At 41.5% G+C, this 25333-nt stretch overlaps 12 protein-coding genes across 12 annotated transcripts; 4 read left to right on the forward strand and 8 right to left on the reverse strand.

The window, feature by feature from the left end:
- Positions 1 to 313: 313 nt before the first annotated feature.
- Positions 314 to 2265, reverse strand: V1514DRAFT_333237 (CobW/HypB/UreG, nucleotide-binding domain-containing protein). The gene is made up of 4 exons (XM_066928007.1): positions 1974 to 2265; positions 1839 to 1865; positions 1708 to 1776; positions 314 to 1629 (listed from the first exon to the last, which is right to left on the reverse strand). The coding sequence occupies exons 1-4, from the start codon at positions 2017 to 2019 to the stop codon at positions 560 to 562; spliced, it is 1212 nt and encodes a 403-aa protein (XP_066782607.1). The 5' UTR covers positions 2020 to 2265; the 3' UTR covers positions 314 to 559.
- Positions 2182 to 4219, forward strand: V1514DRAFT_333239 (uncharacterized protein). The gene has a single exon (XM_066928008.1). The coding sequence runs from the start codon at positions 2273 to 2275 to the stop codon at positions 3941 to 3943; it is 1671 nt and encodes a 556-aa protein (XP_066782608.1). The 5' UTR covers positions 2182 to 2272; the 3' UTR covers positions 3944 to 4219.
- Positions 4220 to 4415: 196 nt separating this feature from the next.
- V1514DRAFT_333240 (uncharacterized protein) lies at positions 4416 to 5641 on the forward strand. Its single transcript, XM_066928009.1, has one exon. It carries the CDS (start codon positions 4559 to 4561, stop codon positions 5462 to 5464), a length of 906 nt encoding a protein of 301 aa, XP_066782609.1. The 5' UTR covers positions 4416 to 4558; the 3' UTR covers positions 5465 to 5641.
- On the reverse strand, positions 5565 to 6125 carry V1514DRAFT_333243 (ParB/Sulfiredoxin). The gene is made up of 2 exons (XM_066928010.1): positions 5832 to 6125; positions 5565 to 5777 (listed from the first exon to the last, which is right to left on the reverse strand). Exons 1-2 carry the CDS (start codon positions 6050 to 6052, stop codon positions 5639 to 5641), a joined length of 360 nt encoding a protein of 119 aa, XP_066782610.1. The 5' UTR covers positions 6053 to 6125; the 3' UTR covers positions 5565 to 5638.
- Positions 6126 to 7117: 992 nt separating this feature from the next.
- Positions 7118 to 8410, reverse strand: V1514DRAFT_106399 (FAD-binding domain-containing protein). Its single transcript, XM_066924382.1, has one exon. The coding sequence runs from the start codon at positions 8072 to 8074 to the stop codon at positions 7358 to 7360; it is 717 nt and encodes a 238-aa protein (XP_066782611.1). The 5' UTR covers positions 8075 to 8410; the 3' UTR covers positions 7118 to 7357.
- A 337-nt stretch (positions 8411 to 8747) lies between these two features.
- V1514DRAFT_343541 (uncharacterized protein) lies at positions 8748 to 9080 on the reverse strand (the record flags this gene model as incomplete). Its single annotated transcript, XM_066929144.1, has 1 exon — positions 8748 to 9080. The coding sequence occupies one exon, from the start codon at positions 9078 to 9080 to the stop codon at positions 8748 to 8750; it is 333 nt and encodes a 110-aa protein (XP_066782612.1).
- A 2376-nt stretch (positions 9081 to 11456) lies between these two features.
- On the reverse strand, positions 11457 to 13263 carry V1514DRAFT_333248 (uncharacterized protein). Its single transcript, XM_066928011.1, has one exon. The coding sequence runs from the start codon at positions 13048 to 13050 to the stop codon at positions 11671 to 11673; it is 1380 nt and encodes a 459-aa protein (XP_066782613.1). The 5' UTR covers positions 13051 to 13263; the 3' UTR covers positions 11457 to 11670.
- Positions 13264 to 15161: 1898 nt separating this feature from the next.
- Positions 15162 to 17975, reverse strand: V1514DRAFT_348092 (kinase-like domain-containing protein; the record flags this gene model as incomplete). Its single annotated transcript, XM_066929316.1, has 3 exons — positions 15162 to 16888; positions 16928 to 17708; positions 17787 to 17975. 3 exons carry the CDS (start codon positions 17973 to 17975, stop codon positions 15162 to 15164), a joined length of 2697 nt encoding a protein of 898 aa, XP_066782614.1.
- Positions 17976 to 18542: 567 nt separating this feature from the next.
- V1514DRAFT_295736 (PITH domain-containing protein) lies at positions 18543 to 19818 on the forward strand. Its single transcript, XM_066925422.1, has 3 exons — positions 18543 to 18726; positions 18779 to 18902; positions 18978 to 19818. Exons 1-3 carry the CDS (start codon positions 18630 to 18632, stop codon positions 19738 to 19740), a joined length of 984 nt encoding a protein of 327 aa, XP_066782615.1. The 5' UTR covers positions 18543 to 18629; the 3' UTR covers positions 19741 to 19818.
- A 40-nt stretch (positions 19819 to 19858) lies between these two features.
- On the reverse strand, positions 19859 to 21435 carry V1514DRAFT_106868 (Zinc/iron permease). Its single transcript, XM_066924383.1, has 2 exons — positions 20999 to 21435; positions 19859 to 20941 (listed from the first exon to the last, which is right to left on the reverse strand). Exons 1-2 carry the CDS (start codon positions 21159 to 21161, stop codon positions 19977 to 19979), a joined length of 1128 nt encoding a protein of 375 aa, XP_066782616.1. The 5' UTR covers positions 21162 to 21435; the 3' UTR covers positions 19859 to 19976.
- Positions 21436 to 22708: 1273 nt separating this feature from the next.
- Positions 22709 to 23313, reverse strand: V1514DRAFT_343546 (mitochondrial 54S ribosomal protein mL59; the record flags this gene model as incomplete). The annotated part of the gene is made up of 3 exons (XM_066929145.1): positions 22709 to 22765; positions 22824 to 22884; positions 22949 to 23313. 3 exons carry the CDS (start codon positions 23311 to 23313, stop codon positions 22709 to 22711), a joined length of 483 nt encoding a protein of 160 aa, XP_066782617.1.
- A 209-nt stretch (positions 23314 to 23522) lies between these two features.
- On the forward strand, positions 23523 to 25248 carry V1514DRAFT_308762 (uncharacterized protein; the record flags this gene model as incomplete). Its single annotated transcript, XM_066925726.1, has 4 exons — positions 23523 to 23881; positions 23961 to 24063; positions 24131 to 24490; positions 24575 to 25248. Exons 1-4 carry the CDS (start codon positions 23615 to 23617, stop codon positions 25246 to 25248), a joined length of 1404 nt encoding a protein of 467 aa, XP_066782618.1. The 5' UTR covers positions 23523 to 23614.
- Positions 25249 to 25333: the final 85 nt, after the last annotated feature.

Consider the following 25333-nt stretch of genomic DNA (forward strand, 5'->3'; position numbering starts at 1 on the left):
ATATTGCGTAATGAAATAAAAAAAAAATGTCGCTGACCATCCAAGAGATTGTATTTTGGTATTTGCGCATTGAGATTATCCTGTATCTCTGGGCATTGCGGCAATAGCTTGAAGGATGGTTAATACGAAATTTCCCACAAGCTGGGATGTGGAGGTTATTCTACCGTTTGGCTTGCATTTGATTAAGTATTCTGAGTGTTTTTTAATATTAGACAACATTGACTAACAACAAAAGACCAAATTTCGCTGGTTGGTAAAGACGAAAGTAAAAGCAATCGGGAAATTGAAATACGATCCCAATCCATATACGAGGTTGTTATAAATATATACATTGCATCGCATGTAGGTGACAATACAAGCAAAAAAAAAACTAAAAAAATATCGTCATGTTCCCTTCCAATTAACACTTTTTTTTCTCATTTACCACATTCATGTTGTGCGTCATAAAATCTTCATGTGCCTTCCCCTCCCCCCTCCTCCAAAAAAAAAATATCGCTTTTGTCAAAAGCCATGCCAGCATGTCTTCAAATCCTTATCATCGGTAATTGCAAAAAAAATATTATGACAATTCAACAGAAGTATCTTCTCCCAATGACTTCGTAATGCCAAACCGTTTTTTCCACCGCTTGCCATCGCCACGACCGACCATAATCGTTCCAATACCATCCAGACCATCAGGCAGAAACGATGACGATGATAATAATGATGATGGCGATTCACTGTTGCTTACATGTTGTGGAATTCTTGTGAATTCGTACCTGCCAAATGCCCAATTCAAAATGTACAACTTTGGTTCACCATCAGGCACCTCTGCTTCAGAAGACGACGACGACAATGAAACGTGTGAAGTTGGTAATGTAAAGTTTTCAGGCAATTGAAGAATAAATTTGATTCGATAAATTTCATCCTTGGGTGCGGTTTCCAGAAATCTGAATAAATATGTTAATCCTGAACTTGCCGGAGTGCTGTCGCTTCGAGGAATTCTAACTGTCAGCGTCTCAATCTCAGATCCATGCTTGTAATTATCGCTTTCATGTTCATGATGACCATTAGTCGTATCATGATCATGACCATTGCCGTCATCTCCTCCTAACTGGAGTAACGCGGACAAGCCCAATTTTGAATCAATACCCAAAATTGCCTGCCAGGGAATCGTGCCGGTCGGCCCACTCTTGATCTTCGGCGTGTCAGTGTTTAAATCATTAACCCTGTCCCAAACAGTATCAAACTTTCGTTCGCTAACGGCTTGCCACTTGTTAAACACAATTAAATCGGTATATTGAGCTTGCAATGCCGCCGTCTTCGACGTGTCTGCGTATCCCGTAAAATTTTCCACGTCAATCACGTTAACCACTCCGTCCAACCTGATACCTGGTTCCGAAATTCCGCCAACATTGTTACCATTATTACTGCTAAGTTCCTTGGCCAGGTCTCTAAGTTGAATCGAGATCGTGGCTGGAAATGCGGATCCAGAAGTTTCAATTAATATACGATCAGGGTTATACTTGGCTTGCAATTCAATAATGGCGTCCCGCATTTGACCTGTTAACACGCAACATAGGCATCCGTTTAACATCTCCGTCACTCCAGCAATATTGCCAGTTGTGGAAGCTGCTAATGCAGAATCGACTTTAATTCCAAAAAAAAAAAAAAATAATAATGTTAAACCAAAGATAGATAATAAAATAAAATTATATGAACACCAACTTTTGACGTCGCCATATTCGTTCTTAAGAACCGCAACTTTGTAATTCTTTGGTAATTGTTTTAACAATGCTGTAAGTCACATTAGCAATTCAATCCGCTTTGAATGTAATTTACAATTTTTCCTATCATACATATTAATAATGTTGTCTTGCCAGCTCCTAATATGCACTTCAAATTAGTTAAAAGTGTTATCAATAACGTAGTCTTAAAGTTGATGCAAATTGCCACTATTGGTTTGCACCAGCCCTATTAAAATATTTGTATACCTAGAAATCCAGTGAACACGGTAATTGGAGTTGGTTCAATAGTCATATTGTGTATCGTCTTCGATATATATATATATTCTATATTCTATAAAGATATTTGTTATCTACACTGTATAGCGTTCACAATTCAACTTTTTTTTTGGTCTGCGCGTTTTGAATCTTCCTCATCGTGTTAATAAAATAACTATCTCTAAACCTTACTTTCCACGTTCATAATAAAACCCGAAAATATAAACAAGCTGAAACTGAACAATTATTCGCATATATAAGTACAGTTCCAATCACATGTATCGTGACTCATGATATTATCACGGCATTTGAATCGAGCTGCATTCCCAATTCATATTCGCCAAAAAACCACAATAGCACCACGACAGTCACCGCCGACAACAGAAGAGGTCAAATCGGACACAGCGACTGCATCGGGTCATCATAACCATCCAAGCTATGATCAGGAAGATGTAGGCTACCTTAGCCGTCGTTTGCAACAATTATCTGAAGATGCCCGGCCGGTAAGGCACATTGACACTACGACGACGGCCAGTGCCGACGACGGCGTGGAGCAGTTAAAATCATTAACCGACTCTGCAGCCTATCGCGAACTACGGGACCGCCTGGCTCGACAAAGTCAAGACTACAATTCTTCAGTAGTACAGGCATCATCCGTACCGCCAACTTCAGCCGGCAAATTATCTCGGGACATTGCGTTCAGTAATCCATGGGCTGGCACGGAGCCGCAACAGGACGCGGTCCTGCGCATGCTGGTGGACGCCAAAAAGCCATTGCGTACCGGATCTGGACCCAGCATGCACACTGCTGACGCCCGAGCAGTACAGGCAGCCCGCGTTGCCGTTGCCGGTGGCGGATTTGGTGCTCCGGCACGGCGCTTTCAACAACCTACAGACACGGCCCTTACAGCACCGGCGCCGCGTAAGGTCGAACCGGTAACGACCAGGTTGACAAGGGCGCGCGAGATGTCGTTGGAGTACACGATTACTAAAAAAACAGGCTTGTTAGACGGTAAACATAATGACAATAGTGATGGTAATGGCGAAGGAGGGCTGGCTGAGGACGCTGAATTTCGAAAGTTGTACGAAGAACGGTTTAAAGGTCCGACCATCATGCCTGCCTCGTTTGATGGATTACGAGCGTTAGCTGATGAAAGAATTGAAGATGCTCGCAAGCGAGGCCAATTCGCAAATTTGCCTCGAGGCCAACGATTACAAATCGATCATCAGGCGTCATCACCTTTTTTGGACACGACCGAATATTTTTTAAACAAAATGATTCAACGGCAAGATATTGCACCACCGTGGATTGACAAGCAGGCCACGGTTTTGTCGGATTTGAATCGATTTCGCAACCAGATCCGGCAAGGTTGGCAACGTCATGCCGTGCGGTTGGTGGCCAACGGTGGCGGCACGTTGCAGGAACAGAAATTCAGGGCTGATGAATTGGCGCAAGCTGAACTTGAACAGGCCAAGTTATTACGAATTCAAGCTTTGAGATTAAAATTGAAAGACGACCCTACATATTCGTCTACCGAATTCAGTCAGGAAGAGTTACAAACGTGGCAACCGAACCCGGACTTTCCCAGGTTACCAAAAGCAGAATGGGAAACTATGGAACACAAATATCATGAATTATCAATCAAAACGTTAAATGATAATATTCGCAGTTACAATTTGATGGCTCCTGCACCGGCACGCAAGTCCTATATAAAATTAGACCGGGAATTAATTTTGTGTTATGCGGACGTGGCATTACAAATTTCTCATGCATTACAAGAACGACATGATTATGCTAATTCAAGCAAGTCACTTTTGACAACAAGAAGGTCGAGTTTATCCTCGTCATCGGTCAAGTCCGCATTATTTGGTGATCAAAACGTTATGGTAATGGAGAAAAGGGGCGGTGAATACGGATTTAAGGAAATGTTTCGAGACTTGTTTTCTAAACGACGAACGTAATCTTTTTGAATTATCTTTGTCGTCTAGTTTTGCTTCCAGTACGTACGAGAACTTTACGTATAGTTGTAATATCACGTTTTTACACGCGCAAGGAGCTAAGAAGCCGTAACATCAGTGGAAATTGGCTAATAGTATTGGCTTGACGTTCTCTCGCCAAGCACCCCTGCATTGCACTCTTATTATGCTTCTTCTCAGCGACTCACTGGGCGTTGGTAAATGTATATATAATCGTATAACATTATAATGTACCTAGTGTACATGTAGTTTATAACCATGTTTGATATTCTTCGACGTCCATTCCAATGCATACTTTTTCGCAACCAAAAAGACCATGCTCGAAAACAGAAGTATAATGGTAATTAATTATATGGACCGCAACTGTTCTTCCTTTTAGAGCGGCATTAGTTACCCTCCCTGGTTTGTTTGATTAACTTTGCTGGCAAGGCTTTTAAATCCGGCCTAAATGTAAATTGTGCTAAATTGTGCAAAACAGAAAAATCAAAAACATGTTTGCGGACGATTGTTGGCAGACTATGTTCAAAACTACGACTGTATCATAAGTTATTATTATTATTTTTTTTTTTTTGGGGGGGGGCGGGAGAAAAGAAACGGATCATGGCATTGCCACGTCAAGTGTTATCCGACCGGGTCTCACGAGTGTTATACCGCATCAGTTTGTACTTTTTGCTCATGTTCACGTTCTTGTTCGTGCTAGTAACACCGGCAGACATGATCGTGCAAGCCATTCGCAATCGTCAAGACTACAAGGTGATCATTGTCGGTACCACTTTTGTAAACATTTGCGTGGTGGGATTAATCCTTTACGCTTCAAGACTGTACGACGTTCGCATGGCATTGGCCGACGTACCCAAACGGTACGTGCCAGGTCAGGAACATGACTTGCCGAGAAGTAGTGCCGTGTTGATTGAACACGAACTACGACGATGCAGCATGATTCGGGCACAGATTGAGCAACCGGCTGAATGGGTGTCACATCCCGGCCTCCCGCCACCGCCGGCGCCGTCGACGAAAAATACCACGCATTATGCCAATAACGTCAACAGCGACGACAACAACAACAATAACAAAAATACGACAATTTCAACGGCATCAAAGTTTGATTTCCCAGAGGTTCCATACGTGGAAGTATTAATCGAAAGCGCCCGCCTGCTAGAAGAAAAAGCCAACAGCTTACATCTATGGCTGCCTGGTCATCGTCGGAATGCCGGGCTACGACAAGAACAGCAACGTGAACAAGGCGCTAAACAACCAGGAAAAGATAATCCTATTAATAGTGGTAGTGGTGGCATGTCATTTCGGGATTACGTGGCCGAATTAAGTAATCATGTGCAATTAGACACTGATCTGGCAGCCCGATTTGTGCAAGGATATGAACGTGCAAGGTTTTCTGGAATTTCGTTAACTGAATGGGAATTTAAGGAATTAATGAGAACTTTTATGGGCCTAATTCGGTCGATTGAATTGCCATTTCAAGAGCAACCTGAAACTCTAGTGATATAGATGTTTAGTACTATTAGTTTTGTTTTTCAATTTTTCAAATTTTTTTTTTTTGGGGAGCAATTGCATTACTTTGGGAAGTGGAATCGGGGGTGCGGGCTGGTTTTTTTTTTAAGTATTCTATTTAACAGTATTAAAACGTATTATAGATAATTTATATATTCTATTTTGTAAAAATCATCGTGATTTAAACATTTGATCGACGCTGCCACCAACATACATGCCCAACATTTTTTCTGTTATAGGTACGACTTTAGCCTTTACGGTTTTTCTACCCGTACGCTCGTATGCTTGAAACCTATGACAACCTCCGAATCTGTTTGATGGTCAGTCTCAAACAAATCATGTTATATATATGTATAATATTTACCCAAAGTAATAATCCTGGCCATCACGTCGTACCCTAAGAATATCAATCGGTGGTAATCCATCATCCAAATCAGGATTTGTCATTTTAGCAGAAGAATCTTCTAAGGTTTTGATCATGCTGGCAATTTTGGCTTCATCTAACACTGGCACGATGGGCCTGCGAATTTGATCTAACGGTAAAAAAACAATGTTGTTAAGATTTGAAGTTTGAATCGATGACATTTCTATTCCCTCCTTTTATTTATTAATTAATATATATATCTGTGAAAGTGTATATGTATACTGTATAGGCGTTCGAGGATTTGTTTTATCTTATCAGGGCAAATTGCATCTATTTAAGCACGAACAAAGGATTATGTAATTATGATGTTTTTTGACATTGAATTCATATTTTGACGTCTTCTCGCTGACTCATGCGAGTTTATATAATCCGAAGCCTCGACTTGGATCGAGAAGATGCATGTTCGCAGGTAAGAACTTAACATTCTGGTAAAACAGTTTTTAGCCACACCGCGACGTGATGTCGAGGTTGACTTCGACTGAGCAGGCCCACCACAAGCGACATCGTTAGAGATGCAGTCGACCAAGTGATCTCGAACCAGCTACTCTTATGTTCAATATTGGTTATTGGACTTTATATGCTCAAGCAGAATAAGTATTTTAATCTTCATTTAAGGAAAGTTAATGACAAGAAGCTCCTTGATAGTGATTGTCATGCTTAAAGACGGGTACAAACTTCAAGTTAGCACATTTGCTGTCAACGCCTTGAGCATCATTTAGCCCACGTCGCGACCGGCCTGTGGACATTCCATTCGACAAGATCGGTCGGTTAAACCAATGATCACCAAGATTCGTAACAGCATTGCTAATCGCGATTTTTTTTTATAATTGACAGGATGAATATTGCAAGGGGTAACTTGCTGTCCCCCAGAACTTGATTTTTGATCTCATGAACGCGCTGCTGGTCATGTTGGCTCCAACAACTTGTATGGCCGACTGCTTCAGCGTTATTTTTTAACACAAGTCGGATGAAGTCATACTTGAACATGTGTGTGGTTGTGATCGTTGTAATCCTCGTTAAGCTTCAGATCAGACTTCCAGTGGTCTGATTCGACGTCTGCTTATCCAATTATAACTGACCAATTGATTGACCATAATAGGCTGCGAATTCCCGTGCCATGTGATGGAAAAAAAGGTTCTGACTCTATAATGAACAGTAGATATTAAACATACAATCAATTAAGCTTGAACATAACTCCATCTTGTTGCACTGCAAGTGAGAGTATCAAACATTGTTCAATAGTCAAAGCTATCCTTAAAGACAAACTTCCTAGTGGGTGTTGAATTTAATGAAGAAATAACTTACGAATTTTCTAGCACACAAAATTTTGATTTATTTAATAGGCTTTTAAAACGTACTATTTACTACCACGAATATGCTTCTTCAAAATACTCTGCTTTTCCTTGTCCCTTATACAAGTTCCGTGTGACGGCAGCACGGATTTGATCATTCATTGAAGGATTGCTTCAAGACATGAAAGCAACGCTGCCTTTTGCCTCATCAACGAGTCCATCAACCCACGCGGTAACATTTGGCCTATCATGAGAATAAGTTATTGGTAATACTGGCAATGAACTGGTGGCATTTTTCTCAGTTGCACTCTCACGCTCGTTGATACCTTGTGTGATGTAAATGTTAAGGTCAACCACGCCCACCAACGATTCAAGCTCTGCATTGGCCCAGTCTAACGCAGACTCATTTTGTACTATCCATCTAAACACCACGTGAGTACCTCTAGATGCCAAATTTCTAAGACTATCTGCCACGGAGTATACAGCAGTAATGCCACTTCCAGAACTTAAAATCACAATCGTATGAAACACGCGGAGAGGAGGCGTGTGGCCATAGAAGCCTTCCACGAGAACTTTATGCTGAGCTTGACCATTCGAAGCAGTCAATTGGTTGAAAAGGTTTTTGGTAATACCACCTTGCCGTTTTGACAATAATGTCAGGCTGCCTTCTTCTCCCGACTGCCGAGAGATAAACGGGCTAAACGGATGTGACTGCCAAAACCCCAATGGAGTCATGACGTAAAGAAAAACATAAGAACCAGGATTGTATTGCATGAGATTTTTGTTTGGGATGGTTACTCTAATCAAGCTATCTCCTTGGATTTGAAATTTAGCATGAATTAAGCCACCATTGCCATAAATGCGGATTAGCCTCACTAATCGATCAAACATCCACAGCGTCCGGGGGGAAATTAACCAATAATAATATCCCGCTTCAAAGTATTTCACATGGTAGTACGAAGCAATAATAAACAAGGCGACAAAAATTATGTGTAATGCAAGAAATATCTCGTATAGATATTTTCGAATCAATTGCCATGATTGAAACCACTATGAACGACGCCAACCAAGTAGCAGCCAAGCCCCAGTCATACTCTGGACCGTCAGAGATATCTGACACCTCTTGTCATATATTGTTGCCGAAACGGTCCAACAAACAGAATGAATAAGAGCATGTGCAAACATGAAACGAGCCAGCCAGCGATGATACGCGTTAAACGTGCGATATGACCAGCCTGTTCAATATGCAATGAAATTGTTTCTTGATGCAAATAAAAAAATTATAGGCAGATGAGCAAATGCGAGAATGGCGGTTCGGTGTCCAATATATATAACTAATAATTGATGTGCATCAAGTGAATAATAACTATGCTCATGAGGCGTATAATGAACGGCACATACAATCAGATTATAAGCAAATTGGACAAACAGCACGATGGACTCGATTCGGGTCGGCTAGTAACCAAGTAACGGAACATTGCGAGAATGCCGTCCGCCAAACAATGCTGGCAAGACAAACCAACTTCTTATCAAGTCGAGTCGAAGTCTTAGCCAAAGTTTTGGCTTAATTTTGTAGGCAAAGTTGATTACCGTTGCTGCCAAAAATAATGCGACCTACAAGACATACATGACAGCTATATTTCTTGCTAGTCAATATTCCTTCCACATTGAAGGAAAAAAAGAAAAATAAGAAACCGTACGCAAACACGGTAGTCTCGTCAACGATATAGTAGTAATCTTGCCAGTATTGTAATGCAAAGCTGAATTTGGTCTGATTAACAGTAATTGGAACGGTAACCTGCTGACCCACCTTAATGTCATGACCTGATATCCAATCGTTTGCTTCTTCATATTCATTATACAGAGATTGCATGTAAGTATCAGTTTCAAATGTCATATTTTAATCAGAACATTCATTTGACTTGACCCAGTAAGCCATATGATGATTCTTTTGGCTCACATAGGTCATGATACATTTGGCATATGAAGCAAGGTAAATATCTGAGCAAACATAAGAATAATCAGTTAAATCCAGGCCCTTAAAATCAGCAACATATTTTGCAACTGCCATATCACAGGCCCAACCCCCGAGACTTGATTTAAATCCATAAACGGATTGTGCCCATAGAGCAATGGATAGCAATACTGTAAAGATGCGTAACTTTAGGAAGCACCACATTGGTATATTCGCATAATAATGAAATATTAAATTATTAATGTAGAAAATGACTTGCCAATGGCGGATTCCTTCGAATTAAATATTTTCTTATTTGTATGGTTATAATTAAAGCCATCAATTTAAAAAAAAAAAAGTCAAACTAATCAAGATTCACGTTCTAGAGCTATAATCGCAACTGGTAACAATACATATTTTTTTCAAAAATTTTCAAACCAGTGGGTCATAAAGTTTGTGATATGCATGGTAACAGTTTGGGTATTAAAATCGACTTTCAAATATTTCAGACTTTGCCAATTGAAAAGACTTAGAAAGTTATTGTATCGATAACGTGCACCGAGCCAACTAAAAAAAAAATTAAAAAAAGGAGGGAAAGAATGTTTTAAGTATAAATTCAGGGTGAATCATCCATATTTAGCGTGTCAAAATTATCTATTAAATTTTTTTTTTTTTTTTGGAAATTTAGGCATTGGCAAGATTATCACCAATCAGACACAATTTTGTGAATATATTTGACAATTATCAAGATTGGCATTGATATTAAGCCAAGATGACAAGATTTTTTTGCAAACCTACTACGTAAGTAGTTGACTTGTAGTAGCAAAATATGTACAGAAATAACTATTAGCGTTCAAAGGGTCTGAACTTTGCACTTTGTTTGAAGTAGATGTCTCTCCATACCCGCGATCTGGACTGAGGTAAATGCATGCAACAGCAGTTGAAGAATCCGAAGTTTATCCGATGTAAAAAAAAAAAATTTAAAGATATTCGCTTCAATAAAAAAGAATTTGTGCAAAGCTATTGGTAGAAGCTTATTTTTTATACAAATCCCTATTTCCATTCCAGTAGGGCTTATAGAAACGGCATAAAAACGCATGTATTTCTTGAAATATATATATACATTGTGTTTAACTATTCCTTTGCCGAGCGGACTCTCATGTTCAAGGTCTAGAGCTATATGTATAAAAAAAAGGTAAATTGAAAGCGAAAGTTGAGATTTTCAAATTTTGATGTAAATTTCAGACAGTTTTTAATTTGGTTAGTTGGTCTTTGTGGTTCTTTAGATTTATTTATGTTACCAAGTATCCCAGCGGTATTATAGACAATATATCGTTTAGGACTGTTCATTATAAGCCATAATGTGTATTTCGTGGACTTTCGAGAAAGTCATTACTTTCTGAATTATCGTCAGCCCTTTGCGTAATACGATATTATATCGGCGTGAGTCGACTATCATCGTCTGAATGGCTAATAGAATATTCCTTGCTGCATTAAATAGTCTCTCGCCGGCCACTTCTGAGACCGGAATGGCCAAATAATCACGGGCACTTAACTCTACATACACCACCCTGGCTAAATGAAGCAACAGTGTTACTAATCGCAATAGATTCAACCAAGAAAATCCTCAACCCGTAGTGTCACATGCCACAAAATGATATTTCAACATATTTTTTTGAGCTATTGTAAACTTTTTTGGTTGGCAGGTCCGGAAAGTACATGGAGGTGGCCGCAATAAGAAAACTTTGGCTCTTCGCACCGTAAAAAAAAAAAAATAAAAATAAAAAATAGAAACAAAAAACAAAAAACAAAAAACAAAAAACAAAAAACAAAAAAAGATAACTGGGCAATTAAAATTGCGTGCTTTGAAAAAGTGTATATAGTTATAATTACCCGTCAATTGCAAAATCATTGAAACTTAGGCTTTTCCGACGGGTACCTTGTTGAGTCAGTCGGGTTCGGACGTGCCGATTTTTATCGCGGTCGGGAAGATTAATGCCCCTTTTCCCCCAACAACAACAACAACAACGAGCGCACGAAGCGGTGGCCTTACCTGGATAATGTGTATTGGCCGAATGCCATGGCATACATTCTATACCCATATTCCAATTAATCAAAAATTCCTTGAATGGAAGGAAGCATCGCAGTTGTGGTAACAACTAAATCATTGGCTGGGGTTGGAGCACTGCAATGTCTACGTTAAGCGAGGTTGGCTTAAACGTGTCCCCAAGCGCAACGCTAATGGCCGCATTTACCATAGATATCCTACAACGTATCAAATAATTGTGGCCACGATAATCACCAGTTATGAGTTATAACATGTACTATTAGTTATTCTATTTTACAATTAATTCTTAGATATCTCATAACAAGCACTCTTTTTTGTCCTTTTTTCTTTTTCATATCCCATTAGCCCACCCCCAAACAAAAATATTAAAACGTATAATATATAAACAAATTATGAAAATTAAGAAAGCCCAAAATTAATCTATGCGTATGTACAAATAAAAGAAAAATCTCTCTTTTTTTTTTTTTAAGCCGCCAGATGGAACGGTGTGACGTTACCACACCCGTAGTTATGTCGATGATATTGATCTCCTTCATCACAGAAATTAATCGGTGCTGGTGACATGGAGGCTGCGGCATTGGCACCAGCAACGGCAGTCGTGGTGACAGGAATTAGGGACGAGCACGCATGCGTGTTCAGATGCCTTGTTAATGTCGTGCGCCTGGTGAATGTTTTCAAGCAACCAGGTTGATTGCATTGATACGGACGCTTGCCGGTATGCACCCTGCGATGCCTGGCCAGCGATGACGAATCCGAAAATGCTTTGCTGCAAGTATCACACTTGTGTGGCTTCTCGCCAGTGTGCACGCGCAAGTGCACGGTCAACGCTGACCGTTGAATGAACGGCTTTGCACACACGTCGCACACGTGAGGCTTCACGCCAGAATGAATGCGCTCGTGCCTGGCCAGGTCTGACCGACGGGCGAACCGCTTGTTGCAGGTGGCGCATAAAAATTGCTTGACCGTGTAAGATGGCGCGTGAGGTTGAGATAACGAAGACGACGATGATGAAGATGAAGATGATGAGGATGAAAGTGCAGGTGACGACGCTGCGCTTGAAGTTAATGATGGAGTGGGTGGTAATTGTGATGCCTGTGCTTGATGCCGCAGCAGTTGCATTTGCTGCTGCTGTTGGCCAGCGTAGTGCATGTACTCAGCAGCAGGGGCGTCATGTTGATGAGCATGCAAATGACGAAGTCCTTGTTGTTGTTGCGCAAAAACGTGAGGTTGAGGCTGCGGTTGAATTTGTTGTTGATTGTGAGTTTGCTGCTGGTAAAAGTACTCCACTGGCGAGTCCAGATATGATGCGTATTGATGATGCGGCGAGCCATATGCTGCCTGGGCGAAACCGTTGTGCACGGCAGCAGAATGCTGAATCATTGACGACGATGACGACAAAGGTGTTGAGGAAGACGAAGTCATGAATAGTGAAGAAGATGGACCGGGCGGCGTAGCAGTGGAAGACGATGATGTTGACATGGGGTACACCACCGGCGACCGCGGTGATGGCAATCCAGCCACCAATGATGCGACCGAAGTCCTGCCTGCAGTTGCCGCAGGACCTGTTGACGGTATTGACGATGATAAAGATGTCAATTCAGATTTAACCATGCTCGGCGTGGGGGATTGCGATTGGTTTCGAATCGACGACGGAGACAATATTTGCCATGGAGCATGCTGCTGCTGCTGTTGCTGATTATGATGAAGATGAAATTGCGGGTGCGGCAGTTGTGGTTGTGGTTGTGGTTGTAAGTGTGGTGGCAAGTGTGAATGTTGTGGTTGTGGTTGCTGTTGCTGTTGCTGTTGCTGTTGCTTGCCGGTGTTTAAAATGCTCATAAGATCCATGATTGGCAAATATGAATAATGAAGAGAAACCAAAAAAAAAAAAAAAAGGAAGCACAAATTAAAAAAACACAACCGGTTCACGCAACGTAACAACAAAATAAATAAATGTATATATCTATATAGTTGTTATACGTTATAAAAAAAAATAAAAAAAGAAAGGAATGTGAATATGAATTTGAATCTGATAATTAACGAGGAGTTAAAAAAAAAATAACTGAGGAGAGGGGAAACAGAGCAAGACATATAAGAATATACCTACTAATAATCAACGCATGCGTTTAAATATCTTAAACGTGTAAAAGTAAACTTTCTTTTAAATTTTTTTTACTGTTTTAGCAATATTGATGAAGGGTTTTACTTTTTTGGTTTTTGGGAAACCGACCGCCGGGCCCGTAAGAAGAGGGACAAACGGGAACGTTAAAATTGTATAATTTAAGAACCACTTGGTCCCAGCTGTGCATATAACTAACTACCAGGCCAAAACTGAACTAAACTAAACCGTAATGAGAAGGGTACTTATTATATACTTACCCGTATTATATAAAGAGGGCCCCAACCGACAAGATGATGACCAACTTTAAAGTTGAGAGGTACCATATTTATAGTTTTGGTTTGTGATTCTTTTTGCCCAATAATTCGGAGGTTCCGTTAAGGCACCGTGCTCGTGCGTCGTGCGTCGTGCGTCGTGCGTCGTGCTTCGTGCTTCGTGCTTTTCGTGCGTCAGGGCTAGGCCACCAGGCCGTGATAAGTCCATGTTATTACAACATTCAACACATGAGAAGTCATAGTCAAACAAGCATGCGAACGGTCCATGTGTATATAAATTGAGTTGGATATTAACAACTTTTGGGATTAAACATATACCAAGTTGAAAGTTTTTCATTGAAACAAAAGTGGTTTTTTGTTGTTTTAACATTCAGAATCATGCCACGTCGGTAAAAGTATGGTACGCACAACTATAGGTGGAGAATACTCATCGGTGATACTAATCGATGGGTTACTGCCGATGGATGGGTTGAGCGCCATCATGTTTGATTGTACATCACCACGCTACACGCCGTAGTCAGTCATTGGACAATATAAATGTTAAAATATGACATGATGGAAGGCCCCTGCCCGACAGAATAATATGCATGTACCCGCTCACTGCGCCGTTACCACCGACCAGTACCAGCTCAACTAAACTATAATATTTGCCCAATATGACGTACCCAATCTTGCAATGGTGTAGTTATATGAACTGTGTACGGTACACATTATGTACTCATACTTTTATCCGTGCGGTGAGTGTGAGTCTTTTTTTTTTATGTGTTGGACGTGAAGTAGTCAACCAATGGCGCCATGGCGCACTACCCTATTTATGCACATTTGCAAATCTTGCCCGTTGAAAGCATGATTCAGTGTTTTGTATATGAATATATATATTTATAATATATATACTCTTTTTCTACCTCGTTGCCTTGCTTGATTTTAAATCCGTTAGGGGTACTAATCCGTAATGCGGAAATAGCGGGAACGGTACCCAAGACGCGCGCCGTGAACCTTAAGAAAGCCCAAATCCGACGTGTGGCTGCCGCCTTCCTCTTTTTTTTTTGTATTTTTTTACTACTTCAAGTAACCGGGACCCCTCCCCTTCCAATCGTCTGGTAATTGGCCTGCGCTCCCCCGCCGGTCCATGCGTGCCTTACTTTTGTCTTACCTTGTCTTGTCTTGATTGATGCTTATCAAATTTTGATCATCACTAGAATACAAAATCCATATCCTGATACGCACAATTAATTGTATGGCTTATAATTTAGCTGTATCTACAACCCCACATCAGGTTCATGCTCCTACCCTTATCATTGCTTTCCATAATTCGTTCATTAACAAGATTAATAACTACTAACAAAATATTAAATTTCAAATAATCCATACCAAATAGCTCCTTGTAGATACTCCTTGCCTTGCCCCTCCCCAAAACACGTGTAAAACTAACTGCTCAAACAAAAAAAAAAAATTCATTTCCCTTTGCCCACCCGTTCCCATGATATATGATATATAAAAATAACGTTATATAAAAATTAAAAAAAAAAAAAAAAAAAAAGATTTCATTAGTAAAAAAAAATATTCTAGGCCATTCGTGCCGATTGTTGTGGCACCACCTCCTGGGAGTATACGCGGTTCGTACTCGCCGCGCTCGCAACAACTCCCGAAGCCGAAGGCGCGCCCGCCATTTCAATCTTCTTGCGCAACGACACCAACCGGTTCCGAATGCTCGCAATAACTATCCAATTTGTTAGCATCCAATTTTCAAACCAACCCCACCGTGCGTTCGACTTACACTTGTCAATCGTGCGCTTGTCCTCGTCATCAACATTGCCATCACGGTCCGGCTCCGTAAGTGCCTGCAACATCCACAACGCAGTTTCGTACGCCATCTCACACCCGGCAAGATCTTCGCCCACGAGCTCGTTGATCGCCGCCGTGCGTGACATTTCCAACGCCCGCTCGTAAATTAGCTTCTCCGCGCTCACCCGGTCATCACCATCATGCGATGATGGCACCGAAACTTTCATGCGAACAAACTCGGCTTTTTCTAACGTATCGTTAAATCGTTCCCGCACCCATTGCACAGCATGATTCAACCGCGCTGACGCGCCAGCTGACGAATTATTCGACCACCACCTGGCGGCAATGTCCATGGCTTTGGCTAACAGGGCCAACGACTTGACAAACAAAACTAACGCTTCCGCTGACAAGCTCAACACGGCATCCGCAGTTAACTCGCTTGACATGGCCACGTCACTCATCGGTGTTGATGGCAGCAACTGCGAAAACTTGACCTGCGCAAATTGATCCACCGCGTTCGACCACGTGCCCAGCTCCTCGACCCGTAATATCACCGCCATCTCCCGCTCATCAACCGCCCTATTATTGCCATACGATCCTGTGGCTAATAACGGCGGCGATGATTGCGATGGCGACAGTGACGACGAAGACGACGAAGACGACGGCCGACCAAACAATCTCGCACTGGCCATCGATAACGCCCGCGCTAGCGTGGAACTTGGCGACGACCCGTAAGACATGCGTCGGTGTTCAACATAGCCGTATTTGCCTCCTCCTCCTCCTCCTCCTCCTCCTCCTCCTGCAACTCGCGACGGTGCAGTCGCCGCCGGTCGTGACGACGATGACGACGATGATGACAAACGGCGGTGTTGATGATGCTGGTGATGATGCGGTAAAACGGTGTGACCGTGACTAACAACCTTTGGCGAATTCTGTAACTCGTCCGCCAACGCGTTTACTTCCACCGTTCGCTTCTCGACCACAACGTACTCCCGTTCAAACATAACGTCGTGCTCCGGCCGGACAAGCGAATTACGACTACCCTTACCACCGCCACTCACCGTAGGATGAACCAATAACAGCGTTCCATCCTTGCTGCCGCTTACTGATCCCAATGTGATCGATGACACGGTTGTACCAGCCGGCCTCGGCGTTGATGGCGAGCGCGACGATGCAACCTGTTCTTCAGTCGTGGATGTGGACAACTGTCTTTGATGCGTGCCATGCCGGAGTGGCACAATCCCGGCTGGCGGTGCCCGCGCGGCTGCTGCAAGATTAACTGCTCCTGCCACGTCCATATTGATCGTAGGCCGTGCCTGATGTTGTAGTGGTGGCCTGTTGCTACTGCTTCCACCCATATCAGAAGTAACACCAACAGCAGCAGAAGCTGCCGCAGCAGCAGCAGCTGCTGCTGCTGCATTCTTGGCAATGTACTCGCCTATAAATTTATCTTCCTCCATGCCATAAAACAAGTTCTCGACATTATTCACTTCCGGAATATCGCCAACTAAAATCTCATTTTCAAAAAATTCCCGAAATCCGATACGTTCAACCGGATTCCGTCGAAGTAATCCTTTTATTAGCCGTTTCATTTCATCTGAGATTGGAGAGTCATCTGGAAACTTGATTCTGTCGTCACATTTGTCGATTTTTTTAATCAGTTCTAAATGATTATTGGCCCTAAACGGTGCCATTCCAATCGACATCTCGTACAAGACCGTGCCAACAGACCACAGGTCTGCCTTGGCATCATATTTCTCATACCGCAAAATCTCTGGTGCCATATATAACGGCGACCCACACAATGTTTCAGCCATGCTGGCCGATGGCAAGATCCTGGCAAACCCAAAATCAGCCAACTTGAGTACCGGCAAGCCCGACCTGCCTTCAAGTCCTTGATCGATGGCTTCCTGGTCCGTACGTGGTGGCGGGCTTAACAACAAATTCTGAGGCTTAATATCACGATGAACCAAGTTTTGATCTCTCAAAAATCGTAACGCACTGGCCAACTGCTTCAAAAAATGCCGCACGACGGTCTCGTTTAAGCCACCACCGGCCGGGTTTGGGAACTTGCGAATCATCGATGCCACCAACGGGATGTGATTTAGTTTGTCCCGCTTCATAAGAAAATACGACAAGTCACCTAGCGAGCAATACTCCATAACAAGATGAATATATGACGGTGACTGCTGACAATCGAGCATGGCCACGATGTGGGGGTGATTCAGCGTCTTTAGAATCTTAATCTCTGATTCAAGATTTTCCTGCAACTTCTTATTGAGTTTCTCCCGCAATACTGATTTAATTGCCACCGCAGTGTTGGAGCCCTAAAAAATGTCAGTTTGTTCTGTGCTCGTTGTCTGTCTGTCTGTCTGTCTGATGGATGCATGAGTCAGATAACCTACCGTGTGCACTGATTTATACACCGTGGCAAAACTGCCCTTGCCAATCTCGTTGCCAATGCGGTATTGACCAATAAATTCATCCACCGGTGTTCTTTTCTTCTTTGCGGCAGCAGCTGAGGTCTTTGCTGGTGCTGGTGCTGCTGCTGCCGCCGACGATGGCGATGATGGACGGCGCTCGTCGGATGCCATAATGAATGAGCACACGCGCGTCAACCGCAGCAGACGATAACAACAAAAGAAAGGATAGACTAAACCAGGCTGACTATAATGCAAATAAAATCCAACAAAATAAAAACCAAAGTCTATTTCTTTGCTTAGAAGGATAGGTTTGAGCTAGCAATGAAATCAATCAACAATCGCCTTGTGATTTGGGAAACGCTCGCCTTTCCGGCGCGATATTGAGCAAGCCAAAAGTGCTGTGGCGGTGCTGTGGCGCACTATCACGTGCCGGAGCCGCACATGACTTGGCTTGACTCTGTGGCGCGGTTTTTTCGTGTACAGCGAAGGCGAACGCAAAAGAGTATAATATAAGGCCAACTATTATTAACTATCGATATGCCATTGCTCGCATGTTTTGTTTTGCTATTGTCCGGCGGTCTAATTTAATGAAACCAGATCGTTTGAGAGCACTGATCGGGTTGTAGGTAACCAACGTTCAGGCAGTTGTGCCATAAATGCTAGATGCGCGCCTCAGAGTTTATCGATAACGTTATATTCTTTGTGCTCCTCCCCGTTTTTGTGTTGTTCAACCTCATTCGAGATTTCCTTCATCTAATATTGTTTTGATCTAACAATCAACCCACCGGTTGTTCTTATTATTTTTATTTTTTTTGGTTTTTTTCAATGCCTGGTATTAGGGTGATTTCTGATCTCTCCGAATTTGCGGCGCTGGCGTTAGCTAAAGACCTACTCGTGGTCGACTTTCATGCGACCTGGTGTGGTATGTCTGAAAAATATATAGATTGCATTAGCTCGTCTTATGGATTTATTAGGTCCGTGCAAAGTAATTTCACCTCACTTTGAAAAATTCCCTGCTCAGTATCCGAATATCTTGTTCGCGTCGGTCGATATTGACCAGAACCAAGAAATTGCGTCACAATGTCAAATATCTTCTGTGTATGTCCACACAAAAAAAAAATCTCATGCTTCTACATAATTGAAGGACAAAATTATTAACTAATTAATGTTTAGTCCAACATTTTTGTTTATGAGCCATGGCAGGGAAGTTTCTCGAGTGCTGGGAGCAAATCTTCCGCAACTGTCGTCGACTTTAGCGAATCAAGCTGCACTACTGGCAAAGTCGCAGGAGGAAAAACGTGCTGTGACTGCGGAATCAAGTGCTGAACCATCAACATCATCATCAGCATCATCGGCTTCTGCAGCACCCTCGTACAAGGCACTTTTGCCCAAGGGGTTTGAAATCCTTAACGACTCCATCGAACTGCGCAATTTGGAAGTGCTCAATGCCACGTCGACCAAATCGGCAAGCTTGACCGACAGCTTGCGATCCTTGTTTAACACCCAAATCACGAATGCGCCGATATTGGTCGGCAATATTGAATCAGATGCTGACTCGCAATTACTTTTTTATGTGCCTTTCCAAGATGCAAACAAGGTTCATTCCATCTTGATCCAGTCACCTGTCGCAGTTGAAGGTCAAGTTAGGCAACGACCAATCAAGATCAAGGTTTGGATTAACCTGCCATCGATCCTATCGTTCGACGACGTCGAATCCGTGCCTGCAGTTCATGACGCTGAAATTGGCCAGCCTGATGAACAAGGATGGTCGGTAGTTTCATTACGGTTTGTCAGGTTTCAACGGGTCAGTTCATTGGTTATATTTTTTGAAGGAGAGGACGAAGACGAGCCAACGGCTGTTAACAAGATCATCCTGGCCGGTACCATGGGCGAAAAGCAAGAAATAAATAAGCTTGCTAAACAAGATGAACCATGAGGATACTTTATATAATAATATTAATTTTATTAAATTTTCATATTTGCTAATAAACCAATTTTTGTCGAATAATTCGCCAAACAACATAAAGAGTGACACCCAAATCTATATCATCATTGTTATCGTCTCAAACCTAGACCCACCCATGCCATGCCATGTCATGTGCAGATAAAAGTAACTTATGTAGTCACACAAGAGTAATTGTATGAAAAAAAAAAAAAATAATTGTGCAAAATTTATGCCCATCTACCAAGCAGAGCCATCAATCCGGCACCCAAGCACATGATGAAAAATGCAGTTAAAACCTTTTTAAACGGCGCGCGTGCCATTTCTTGCGAAAACAGAAACTCGTGAGCCATAAGCTCGACAAGGCCGGTATAAATTAAAATGCCAGCCGAGATAGAATCAAAAATGCCATTTGAGATTAACGCCTTCCGACTTTGGTCAGTGTAAGAGTATCTAACCCCAAGACCGATGGCGATCGCAATGGGCGTTGTCAAGCCGTACCCCATTGCCATGACTATTGGCAGCCATCGCTTGTTTGGTGCCCAAGGCGTGGCAGCTAACCGAGTACCGAGACCTAATCCTTCAAAACCTTGGTGGAAGACAAGCACGACGTAAAGCGTGTTAAATTCTTCACCTGCGATTGCCAATGTGAGACCGACAAAGACGGAATGGAAAATGATGCCAAATTCCAACACAAACACGGCCGTTACTTGAGCGGTAAGAGATTCGGCAAACGATTGCTTCTCAACATCATGCGCATAGTCTTTTCCGCTGTCGTTACTCACGGTAGCAGACGCGGCATGCAAATCTTTTAATCGACTGGCATCTGCCGTGGCTGGGCTGTCTGTGTCAATGTGATCATGCTGATGACCGAAATGATCGGCCGGTCCGGCCACAGCGTGAGTGTGCACGCCTGAAGCTTCAGCGCCAAAGCTATCAAAGTTTGCGAACCTGAACGTAACAATTTCAAGAAAAAAAAGCACAAAGATGGAAAACATGGCGATTGCAATAGCCCAAGGGTATAACTGCCATGTGCCGCCCAGGCAATCATCACTTAGAGCATCATAGGCAGGATCAAGTAAATGAATAAATGCGGTTGCGACGATTACACCCGAACCAAAAAATTTGCAAATAAAATAAACCCATTCTGGTACTCGAATTCGAGATTGTCTAGTTAAAACCGGGAACAATGCGCCTGTTTAAGAAAATTAGACAAACAAATCTAAAAAAAAAAAAAAAAGAAAATTCTTACCGAAACTAGACGTCAACATGATGACGAATATAGACGAGACGCGGACTCCAACCCGTCCATTATAATCATTTTCGGTCGCACATGCTGGAGTGGCATCGTCGTCTCTTTTGACCAAGGCGTCGACCGCATATGGCAAAATTTGGTTGAAAACCTCGGTTGCCATGATGGTTTTTTTTTATCAAATGGTGTGTGATGGAGTTGGAAGATTGAGGATTGGGGGATATTGAATAACGACAAGGCGAAAGAAGGGCCTGAAGCGGATGCAGCCCGCTATTTGTGCTTGAAAATAAACACCTCTGATCGAAGCTATAACCAGACTATTCCTCCAAAATTTCGTATGGGTACCTTGTATTGTACCTTTTTCAAATTGCCAAAGCCACCTTCCTGGTTCTGGACGAAAGCGCTCAACACTTGCTCGTCGAAGCCAATTTGATCAAATTTTTGAGAGAACCCTGGCGGTTAACCTTGTGCTGTGGCTTGAGTGGCTTGCTCACTCATCTCGAACCCCTGCGGCTCAACAAGGTTTGCCAATTATCATGAATTGCCGGCGCCGCCATTGGCTGCTTAAAATTGCACCGCCACTAATGTTAGGTAAGCACGGGGACCTTGATGGTTACCGAGCGATAATCGTTTTGCGGAGCTTTTAAAAAATAAATAATAATAGTTGATCAAGTTTTGAATAATAAAAGTCATCTATGGTCGTAGTTAGAAATGACATGGGTATCAGTTTTGCAAGGTTTATTGCAGAATGAAATGCTAACCCAAGGTATAACCTTTTTGGGCTGGCTTTACCAACCTTGGTGGCCTGTTCCGCTCGCAGGACTTTTTGTCAGGTACCACTTGAATCACCGTCTCTGCTGTGTTATATCATTTAAGATATATTACACTTGCATTGACAGCCGCCGAATTGCTTGGAATACAGACACCTTGATGGTTCGTAAGACATAATAATGGAAATCGCGAACACCACCGCCAAGGTGCTTCCATACTTCTCCAGGCACCAATAACTAACCAAAAAAAAGGAAAGACCAAACACTGTCAAACGTCAAAATTTTAATTGTAGTCATTTGGTTGTTCAAAAAAAAAATAAAATAAAATACAATTTCGGGCCTGCCGATTACTGATTTATTAACGTACGTACATGAACATGTTATGGCAGCTTGCCATTGTGCAGATTCAGAAGTTTTTTTGACAGTTTACAAATGTAAACCGTACATGGTAATATCAAGTCATTACGCAATTTATTATTCCTTGTCAAATATCAAGAAGAACCATAAAAATTTGCAACTTCAATACCATGCCGGTCCAAAGAGTGAACATTTCCTGATTGTGCAGTTGATTTCTCATTTCGTAGAACTTTAAACTTGGTAAAACTGCTTTATTTTGTTATTCTTATTCACGTTTGCCATTTATTGGTTATTAACCGTTGACTCTCATATCACCAATATTGTAAATGTATGTTGGTATTCCGTTTGTAACTTATTTGCCTGGCCTTCAATTATTTTAAAATTATTCCAATATATATTTATAGCGATTATTTAATTATGCAATTGAAAAATGTATTTTCATCTTCCATCAGAACTCTTGCTAAGCGATTATGTACAAATTTGTAGCTCCCAATTCTGGATTTTGCAAAAATAAAAATTCATATCCTAATACAAACCTGCAAAACAAAAACAAAAAATATCAAATACTGTGCTTTGAGACTTTCTAAAATAAATTCTTGGGACCAAGCTTCCGTTTTTCCACCTTCCTCTGATATTTCGGCTGTTTTTGAATTCATAATTAGCTCATATCAGACGTATAAACACTTGCATTTACTTACACCTCGAATCTTTGTAATGATTTCGTCCGCCTTTGCAATTGCTTCTTCGCGCTTGACACGTCTGAAGCATAACATGTTAGCCAATCCTTTCACCTGTTTCCCACTCAACCTGTAGATTCACTTACCTGGCCTCTGCCGTTCTTTCATCCTTTGAACCCTTAAACCTAACCACGCCCTTCATGGGTTTTTTAGTTCTAAATTTCTCAAGACCAAACTTTTTGTTCATTGTGGGCAAAAGACTTTCCAATCCGAATTCCAGCGCGGCCTTATAGATTTCCGATTGCTTCCGTAGTGAAAAAATTGGTTCTCTGTACTTCTTCGTGGCCTTGTTAATACTCATCAAAAACGGATTCATGTTTCCAGCCTTAAACGAGATTGGCTTTCTCGCATATTTAACCAATGGTGTCGGCGGGTATTGCTGAAAGAATTTGCTCAGAACTGGTGGCAGTTTGGCAAACACTTCTGCCACCGTACTTTTTGTCGATGCCATTTCTTCCAATACTTCAACCGACAATTCTTGGATTCCTAATATAATAATTGGTCTGACCTTCTGGCTAACAACGTAAAAGGCAGGAAAAGAAATCTAAAACAATCTTCAATATCGCATTTCTTTGCTGGGCGGAAATTTTCGTTGCCCTAACCGCATACCACCTTACCCCTTACCCGTGATTTTTCTCCATCTTCTAACCGTTTAACTTTGAATCTTTTTAAAGATAAATAAAGCATTAGCAAAATTGTTGAAGGAGAACGAAAGATTTGGGCCTTTGATAATTACGACTGACTGTTCGAAAATGCCTAAGCGATCTGCGTCTTCTCCTGACAGGGACAGCACTCCGCGGTCAAAGCGCATACAGATCAGTAGTGATGAGGCCAATGGTACAGGACAGTTACAGCCAGCAATCAGCACACAGAGCCCGCAAGTGAATCATAACGCCGTTGATGTCGAAGGCAATATTGAAAATTATGATGAAGATAATGAGTCAGAACTAGAAGATCACTATGGTTCCGAAGTCTTATTGCCAGACCATTCAGCCGGAGGGGATTTATATCTTGAAACAGTAAGTTGTTAAAACAAGAATTGACTCGGTTACGGTGCTTATTGATCTTTTTTTTTTTTTTTTTTTTTTTTTGATGCAGGTTGATCGGAAACGACTGGATTTTGATTTTGAAAAACTTTGCTCGGTTTCGTTATCTAACGTGAACGTTTATGCCTGTTTGGTATGCGGAAAGTATTTTCAAGGTAACTCCTAATTGCTTCTTTTCTCTGTCTTTGGCCGTTTTTCGTTTCTAACAACATATGAATTTAGGTCGAGGAAAATCGTCACATGCATATTTCCACAGTGTGGACGAAGATCATCATGTATTTATTAATTTACTAAGCCTTAAAGTTTACGTGTTGCCAGAATCCTACGAGGTCAAATCAACCGCGCTAGATGACATTAAGTACGTGGTAAACCCTGTTTTCACTAAAGCTCAAGTTGCAGAACTTGACAAAACACTGGTTGTATCGTATGATTTATTTCATGAACCATATCTTCCCGGATTTGTCGGAATTAATAACATCAAATATAACGATTACTTGAATGTCGTCGTGCAAGCACTATCTCACGTTTCACCGTTAAGAAATTTTTTCATGCTTGAAAATTTTGATGGCCGGTCAGAATTAGGTAAAACAAAAAACTTTGCTTATGTGAACATTTTTTTGTTTTGTTTTGTTTTAAGCTGATTGTCGTTCTTTATAATTTTTTTAGCACAACGGTTTAGCATATTAATACGCAAGATTTGGAACCCGAAGGCATTTAAAAGTCATGTGTCACCTCATGAACTTTTGCAATACGTATCAGGCATCTCTAAGAAAAGGTTTAAATTCACGGAACAATCAGATCCATTCGATTTTATAAATTGGTTTTTAAACAACTTGCATGTCGTACTCGGTGGTTCTAAATCCAAACCAAAATCAAGTTTTATTCAACGCACGTTTCAGGGGAAGGTCAGGGTCGATTCACAAATGATCACGGCCCGTGCTGATGCGGGTGATCGGCTGATGTTTGAAACAGATACCAAGATTCAGCAAGTAATCATGCCGTTCATGTTTTTGTCACTCGAATTACCGTCCGCGCCTCTTTTCCAAGGTGACCTTGAGAAAAATATTATTCCTCAAGTTTCATTGCAAACTCTTCTTGAAAAATATAACGGCATTAAAGGTCAAGAACTTGCTGGTCATCGAAAAAGATACAAAATTATAGAAGCCCCGCCGTTTTTGACGTTTCACATTAAACGACTGATCAAGACCAACTTGTCTGAAGATACAAATCACACGATTGTTACGTTCATGCCAAATTTGCTTGACATGTCACCTTGTACGTCTTTTTTTTTTTTTTTTTTTTTTTTTTTTTTTGGTTTTTTTTTTTTTTTTTTTTTTTAAAAATTATAAAAAATATATTTACGGCGCCACTGAGCCAAAATTAAAAAAAAAGGTTGCGAAAAAAAAAAACGAAACAATATTAAAA

This window comes from Lipomyces japonicus (assembly GCF_038497905.1).
Source record: "Lipomyces japonicus strain CBS 7319 unplaced genomic scaffold V1514scaffold_27, whole genome shotgun sequence".
Taxonomy (NCBI): Eukaryota; Fungi; Ascomycota; class Lipomycetes; order Lipomycetales; family Lipomycetaceae; genus Lipomyces; species Lipomyces japonicus.

Coding starts and splice junctions, on each gene's coding strand:
- V1514DRAFT_333237 (XM_066928007.1), bottom strand. CDS start 2,019: ATGACTATTGAACCAACTCCAATTACCGTGTTCACTGGATTTCTAG. Junction 1,866..1,973: donor CGTGTTCACTGGATTTCTAG/GTATACAAATAT, acceptor AGTGCATATTAG/GAGCTGGCAAGACAACATTA. Junction 1,630..1,707: donor CGAATATGGCGACGTCAAAA/GTTGGTGTTCAT, acceptor TTGGAATTAAAG/TCGATTCTGCATTAGCAGCT.
- V1514DRAFT_333239 (XM_066928008.1), top strand. CDS start 2,273: ATGATATTATCACGGCATTTGAATCGAGCTGCATTCCCAATTCATATT.
- V1514DRAFT_333240 (XM_066928009.1), top strand. CDS start 4,559: ATGGCATTGCCACGTCAAGTGTTATCCGACCGGGTCTCACGAGTGTTA.
- V1514DRAFT_333243 (XM_066928010.1), bottom strand. CDS start 6,052: ATGTCATCGATTCAAACTTCAAATCTTAACAACATTGTTTTTTTACCG. Junction 5,778..5,831: donor GGCCAGGATTATTACTTTGG/GTAAATATTATA, acceptor ACCATCAAACAG/ATTCGGAGGTTGTCATAGGT.
- V1514DRAFT_106399 (XM_066924382.1), bottom strand. CDS start 8,074: ATGTTTGATCGATTAGTGAGGCTAATCCGCATTTATGGCAATGGTGGC.
- V1514DRAFT_333248 (XM_066928011.1), bottom strand. CDS start 13,050: ATGGATCTTATGAGCATTTTAAACACCGGCAAGCAACAGCAACAGCAA.
- V1514DRAFT_295736 (XM_066925422.1), top strand. CDS start 18,630: ATGCCTGGTATTAGGGTGATTTCTGATCTCTCCGAATTTGCGGCGCTG. Junction 18,727..18,778: donor CTTTCATGCGACCTGGTGTG/GTATGTCTGAAA, acceptor TGGATTTATTAG/GTCCGTGCAAAGTAATTTCA. Junction 18,903..18,977: donor CAATGTCAAATATCTTCTGT/GTATGTCCACAC, acceptor ATTAATGTTTAG/TCCAACATTTTTGTTTATGA.
- V1514DRAFT_106868 (XM_066924383.1), bottom strand. CDS start 21,161: ATGGCAACCGAGGTTTTCAACCAAATTTTGCCATATGCGGTCGACGCC. Junction 20,942..20,998: donor CATGTTGACGTCTAGTTTCG/GTAAGAATTTTC, acceptor TTTCTTAAACAG/GCGCATTGTTCCCGGTTTTA.